The 6,701-nt window shown below is 49.3% G+C and overlaps 1 protein-coding gene across 7 annotated transcripts in view; it reads right to left on the bottom strand.

The window, feature by feature from the left end:
- Positions 1–6,701, bottom strand: part of LOC109880232 (MAP/microtubule affinity-regulating kinase 3) — a 177,074-nt gene that overhangs the window by 55,838 nt on the left and 114,535 nt on the right. For all 7 annotated transcript variants that reach the window (XM_031800767.1, XM_031800770.1, XM_031800771.1 and 4 more), the window contains exons 5-6: positions 3,094–3,159; positions 1,705–1,775 (exon numbers count right to left, since the gene is read on the bottom strand). In XM_031800767.1, coding sequence (XP_031656627.1) covers positions 1,705–1,775; positions 3,094–3,159 — 137 coding nt within the window. The remainder of the gene's footprint in view (positions 1–1,704; positions 1,776–3,093; positions 3,160–6,701) is intronic.

Genomic DNA, 6,701 nt, shown 5'->3' with positions numbered 1-6,701 from the left:
TTACTCTTTATCCATCCATATTTCTCCCCTCCCCTCTCCTTTACTTTTTAGCCATCCCTATTTTCTCCCCTCCCCTCTCCTTTACTCTTTTAGCCATCCATATTTTCTCCCTCCCCTCTCCTTTACTCTTTAGCCATCCATATTCTCCCCGCCCCTCTCCTTTACTCTTTTATCCATCCATATTTTCTCCCCTCCCCTCTCCTTTACTCTTTTAGCCATCCATATTTTCTCCCCCCCCCTCTCCTTTACTTTTAGCCATCCATATTTTCTCCACTCCCCTCCCCTCTCCTTTACTCCTCTTTTACCCATCCCTCTTTTCTCCCCCCACCTCCCTCTCCTTTACTCCTCTTTTACCCATCCCTCTTTTCTCCCCCTCCCCGCTTGTTGCCATCCATATTTTCTCCCCTCCCCTCTCCTTTACTCCTCTTTTACCCATCCCTCTTTTCTCCCCCCCACCTCCCCTCTCCTTTACTCCTCTTTTACCCATCCCTCTTTTCTCCCCCTCCCCTCTTTTTATCCATCCATATTTTCTCCACTCCCCTCCCCTCTCCTTTACTCCTCTTTTACCCATCCCTCTTTTTCTCCCCCCCACCTCCCCTCTCCTTTTACTCCTCTTTTACCCATCCCTCTTTTCTCCCCCCCACCTCCCCTCTCCTTTACTCCTCTTTTACCCATCCCTCTTTTCTCCCCCCCACCTCCTCTCCTTTACTCCTCTTTTACCCATCCCTCTTTTCTCCCCCCCACCTCCTCTCCTTTACTCCTCTTTTAGCCATCCATATTTTCTCCACCTCCCCTCTCCTTTACTCCTCTTTTACCCATCCCTCTTTCTCCACCTCCCTCTCCTTTACTCCTCTTTTACCCATCCCTCTTTTCTCCCCCCCACCTCCCCTCTCCTTACTCCTCTTTTACCCATCCCTCTTTTCTCCCCTCCCCTCTCCTTTACTCTTTTAGCCATCCATATTTTCTCCCCTCCCCTCTCCTTTACTCTTTTAGCCATCCATATTTTCTCCCCTCCCCTCTCCTTTACTCCTCTTTTACCCATCCATTATTTTCTCCCCTCCCCTCCCCTCTCCTTTACTCCTCTTTTAGCCATCCCTCTTTTCTCCCCCTCCCCTCTCCTTTACTCCTCTTTTAGCCATCCCTCTTTCTCCCCCTCTCCTTTACTCTTTTAGCCATCCATATTTTCTCCCCTCCCCTCTCCTTTACTCTTTTATCCATCCATATTTTCTCCCCTCCCCTCTCCTTTACTCTTTTAGCCATCCATATTTTCTCCCCTCCCCTCTCCTTTACTCTTTTAGCCATCCATATTTTCTCCCCTCCCCTCTCCTTTACTCTTTTAGCCATCCATATTTTCTCACATCTTACATCAAGTGACCCAGATATCCCCATCTCCACAGCGACAGTGGCCTGAACCAATGAGGAGAAGGGGTGGGGTCAGGGAGCCCCTGTCTGGACTTACGGGAGACCCCCTTTCACTGATTGGCTGAAAATGACAGGAATGGCCAAGGATCTTCCCAGTTCCCAACTAAATATGATGATATGTGTGTGTGTGTTAGCATGTTTGTGTGTGAGGGGGGGCTTCCGTCTGTGTGTGTGTGGGTGTGGCTTGAAAGTCTGTCACCCAGCAAGGGTGACTTTGAACATGGGGTGTGTATGTCAGTGTATGTGCGTGCGTGTAGGGCTGAATCCAGTCTGCTGCAATACCTGTCTAAATTTTGCCCTGGCTTCCTTCTCCTTCATCCTCCCGTGAGCTACGAGGTAGTCAAAGACCTCCCCTGGAAGAAAGGGAGAGCGAGACAGAGAGAGAGAGAGAGTCCGAGAGAGGTTTGAGTTCAACTTTGACAGAATGGAAACATTCTCAAATTTAGTTTCAGACTCCCAACTTATTTTTCATGTCTGGAACCCATCAACAAAGCATCAAGTGCTAGTTTGGCAGCCTCATTTGTCCTAGATTAAGCATCAATTGCTAGTTTGGCAGCCTCATTTGTCCTAGATTAAGCATCAATTGCTAGTTTGGCAGCCTCATTTGTCCTAGATTAAGCATCAATTGCTAGTTTGGCAGCCTCATTTGTCCTAGATTAAGCATCAATTGCTAGTTTGGCAGCCTCATTTGTCCTAGATTAAGCATCAATTGCTAGTTTGGCAGCCTCATTTGTCCTAGATTAAGCATCAATTGCTAGTTTGGCAGCCTCATTTGTCCTAGATTAAGCATCAATTGCTAGTTTGGCAGCCTCATTTGTCCTAGATTAAGCATCAATTGCTAGTTTGGCAGCCTCATTTGTCCTAGATTAGCATCAATTGCTAGTTTGGCAGCCTCATTTGTCCTAGATTAAGCATCAATTGCTAGTTTGGCAGCCTCATTTGTCCTAGATTAAGCATCAATTGCTAGTTTGGCAGCCTCATTTGTCCTAGATTAAGCATCAAGTGCTAGTTTGGCAGCCTCATTTGTCCTAGATTAAGCATCAAGTGCTAGTTTGGCAGCCTCATTTGTCCTAGATTAAGCATCAAGTGCTAGTTTGGCAGCCTCATTTGTCCTAGATTAGTGAGCTACGAGGTAGTCAAAGACCTCCCCTGGAAGAAAGGGAGAGCGAGACAGAGAGAGAGAGAGAGTCCGAGAGAGGTTTGCTAGTTTGGCAGCCTCATTTGTCCTAGATTAAGGCAATACTATGTGTTATAATAAAGTACTATGGATATCAGGAGATAGTAGCTGGAGAGCTACTGGTTGTGCAGGATCTTGCTCCAGCCCTGCCCTCAAACACCACTAATTCCACTAATCAGGACCTTGATTGCCTGAAGCAGGTGAGTTAGCACAGGGCTTGGGCAAAAGCCTGCACAGCCGGTAGCTCTCCAACAGAAGGGTGTCATACTATAATAATCATACTACTTGTATTTTAGATAAACAAATGAGCTTTTCATGGATTATGCTCAAAGCACATTCTAAATATGACGTTGTACTGTATGACAGAAGGGTGTCATACTATAATAATCATACTACTTGTATTTTAGATAAACAAATGAGCTTTTCATGGATTATGCTCAAAGCACATTCTAAATATGACGTTGTACTGTATGACATGTTACTAAGCAACTTACCTCCACTGGCATATTCCATCACCAGGTAGAGCGTTTTCTCAGTCTCTATCACCTCAAACAGTTTCACTGTGGAGGGAGGGAGGGAGGGAGAGAGAGAGGTAGAGGGTGAGTGGGAGCACGTGACATAACGAGATTAACCAGCTTGCCTCAGGAAAGAATCGGTGCAGTAGCACTGGCTGTTTGTTCCCAGGCTGCTGTCACGGCCTCGGAACAGCCTGGGAACACCAAAATTGTTGCAACCCCTATTGTTAGCTTGTTCAACCTCTCTTTCATATCATCTGAGACTCCCAAAGATTGGAAAGCTGCCGCGGTCATCCCCCTCTTCAAAGGGGAGACAGTCTAGACCCAAAGTGTTACAGACCTGTATCTATGCTACCCTGCCTTTCAAAGGTCTTCGAAAGCCAAGATAAACAGATCACCGACCATTTCGAATCCCACGGTACCTTCTCTGCTATGCAATCTGGTTTCAGAGCTGGTCATGGTCCTAAATGATATCATAACCGCCATCGATAAGAGACAATACTGTGCAGCTGTAATTCATCGACCTGGCCAAGGCTTTCGACTCTGTCAATCACCACATCCTCATCGGCAGACTCGACAGCCTTGCTTTCTCAAATGACTGCCTCGCCTGATTCACCAACTACTTCTCAGACAGAGTTCAGTGTGTCAAATCGGAGGGCCTGTTGTCCGGACCTCTGACAGTCTATGGGGGTGCCCCAGAGTTCAATCATCGGGCCGACTCTCTTCTCTGTATACATCAATGATATCGCTCTTGCTGCTGGTGATTCTCTGATCTACCTCTACGCAGACGACACCATTCTGTATACCTCTGGCCCTTCTTTGGACACTGTGTTAACTAACCTCCAGACGAGCGTCATTGCCATACAACACTCCTTCCGTGGTCTCCAACTGCTCTTAAATGCAAGTAAAACTAAATGCATGCTCTTCAACCGATCGCTGCCTGCACCTGCCCACCTGTCCAGCATCACTACTCTGGACTGTTCTTGACTTAGAATATGTGGACAACTACAAATACCTAGGTGTCTGGTTAGACTGTAAACTCTCATTCCAGACTCACATTAAGCATCTCCAACCCAAAATTAAATCTAGAATCGGCTTCCTATTTCGCAACAGAGCATCCTTCACTCATGCTGCCAAACATACCCTTGTAAAACGGACTATCCTACCGATCCTAGACTTCGGCGGTGTCATTTACTAAATACCCTCCAACACTCTACTCAGCAAACTGGAATCAGCCTATCACAGTGCCATCCGTTTTGTCAACAAAGCCCCATATACCACCCACCACTGCGACCTGTACGCTCTGGTTGGCTGGCCCCTGCTTTCATACCCACTGGCCAATCCCACTGGCTCCAGGTCATCTACAAGTCTCTGCTAGGTAAAGCCCTGCCTTCTCTCAGCTCACTGGTCACCATAACAACACTCACCTGTAGTACGCGCTCTAGCAGGTATATCTCACTGGTTACCCCCAAAGCCAATTCCTCCTTTGGTCGTCTTTCCTTCCATTTCTCTGCTGCCAATGACTGGAACGAACTGCAAAAATCACTGAAGCTGGAGACTCACATTTCCATCACTAGCTTTAAGCACCAGCTGTCAGAGCAGCTCACAGATCACTGCACCTGTTCACAGCCCATCTGTAAACAGCCCATCCAACTACCTCATCACCATATTGTTATTTTATTTATTTTGCTCCTCTGCACCCCAGTACCGCTACTTGCACACTCATCTTCTGCACATCCATCATCCCAGTGTTTAATTTGCCATACTGTAATTATTTCACCACTAAGGCCTATTTATTGCCTTACCTCCCTTGTCCTACCTCATTTGCACACACTGTATATAGACTTTCTCTATTGTGTTATTGACTGTATGTTTGTTTATTCCATGTGTAACTCTGTGTTGTTGTCTGTGTTAAACTGCTTTGCTTTATTCTTGGCCAGGTCGCAGTTGTAAATGAGAGCTTGTTCTCAACTTGCCTACCTGGTTAAATAAAGGTGAAATAAATAAATAAAATAACATGAAACAGACAGGCCATAGGTAGACAGGCAGGCAGGCAGGTAGACAGGCAGGCAGGCAGACAGGCAGGCAGGCAGGTAGACAGGCAGGTAGACAGGCAGGTAGACAGGTAGACAGGCAGGTAGACAGGCCATAGGTAGACAGGCAGGCAGGCAGGTAGACAGGCCATAGGTAGACAGGCAGGTAGACAGGCTATAGGTAGACAGGCCATAGGTAGACAGGCAGGTAGACAGGCTATAGGTAGACAGGCAGGCAGGCAGGTAGACAGGCAGGCAGGCAGGCAGGTAGACAGGCAGGTAGACAGGCAGGTAGACAGGCCATAGGTAGACAGGCAGGTAGACAGGCAGGCAGGCAGGTAGACAGGCAGGTAGACAGGTAGACAGGCAGGCAGGTAGACAGGCAGGTAGACAGGCAGGTAGACAGGCCATAGGTAGGCAGGCAGGCAGGCAGGTAGGCAGGCAGGTAGACAGGCAGGTAGACAGGCAGGTAGACAGGTAGACAGGCAGGTAGACAGGCCATAGGTAGACAGGCAGGCAGGCAGGTAGACAGGCAGGCAGGTAGACAGGCAGGTAGACAGGCAGGCAGGTAGACAGGCCATAGGTAGGCAGGCAGGCAGGCAGGCAGGCAGGCAGGCAGGCAGGCAGGCAGGCAGGTAGACAGGCAGGTAGAAAGGCAGGCAGGCAGGCAAGTAGACAGGCAGGCAGGCAAGTAGACAGGCAGGTAGGCAGGCAGGCAGACAGGCAGGTAGACAGGCCATAGGTAGGCAGGCAGGCAGGCAGGTAGGCAGGCAGGTAGACAGGCAGGTAGACAGGCAGGTAGACAGGTAGACAGGCAGGTAGACAGGCCATAGGTAGACAGGCAGGCAGGCAGGTAGACAGGCAGGCAGGTAGACAGGCAGGTAGACAGGCAGGCAGGTAGACAGGCCATAGGTAGGCAGGCAGGCAGGCAGGCAGGCAGGCAGGTAGACAGGCAGGTAGAAAGGCAGGCAGGCAGGCAAGTAGACAGGCAGGCAGGCAAGTAGACAGGCAGGTAGGCAGGCAGGCAGACAGGCAGGTAGACAGGCAGACAGGCCATAGGTAGACAGGCAGGTAGACAGCCAGGTAGACAGACAGGTAGACAGACAGGTAGACAGGCAGGCAGGTAGACAGGCAGGTAGACAGGCAGGCAGGCAGGCAGGTAGGTAGACAGGCCATAGGTAGACAGGCAGTCAGGCAGGCAGGCAGGTAGACAGGCAGGCAGGCAGGTAGGTAGACAGGCCATAGGTAGACAGGCAGGCAGGCAGACACAAGAAAAGACAGATGAGTAGACAGACTCCACAATAGCAGCTCACAGCAACTCTGCTGCAGCCTCCAGCCCACCACCACCAGAGCAGATAACATGTGTGTGTGTGTTCCAGGGGGACAGGAGTGTGTAGGGTATGGGATACAGAGCCTGGAAAGTGTGAGAAACACACATGGGTGATGTGTGTGTGTGTGTGTGTGTGTGTGTTCCAGGGGACAGGAGTGTGTAGGGTACGGGATACAGAGCATGGAAAGTGTGAGAAACACACATGGGTGATGTGTGTGTGTGTG

This window comes from Oncorhynchus kisutch, linkage group LG21 (genome assembly GCF_002021735.2).
Source record: "Oncorhynchus kisutch isolate 150728-3 linkage group LG21, Okis_V2, whole genome shotgun sequence".
Classification (NCBI taxonomy): domain Eukaryota; kingdom Metazoa; phylum Chordata; class Actinopteri; order Salmoniformes; family Salmonidae; genus Oncorhynchus; species Oncorhynchus kisutch.
Note: the sequence above shows the minus strand (reverse complement) of the source record. Positions and strands in the feature narration are given on the sequence as shown.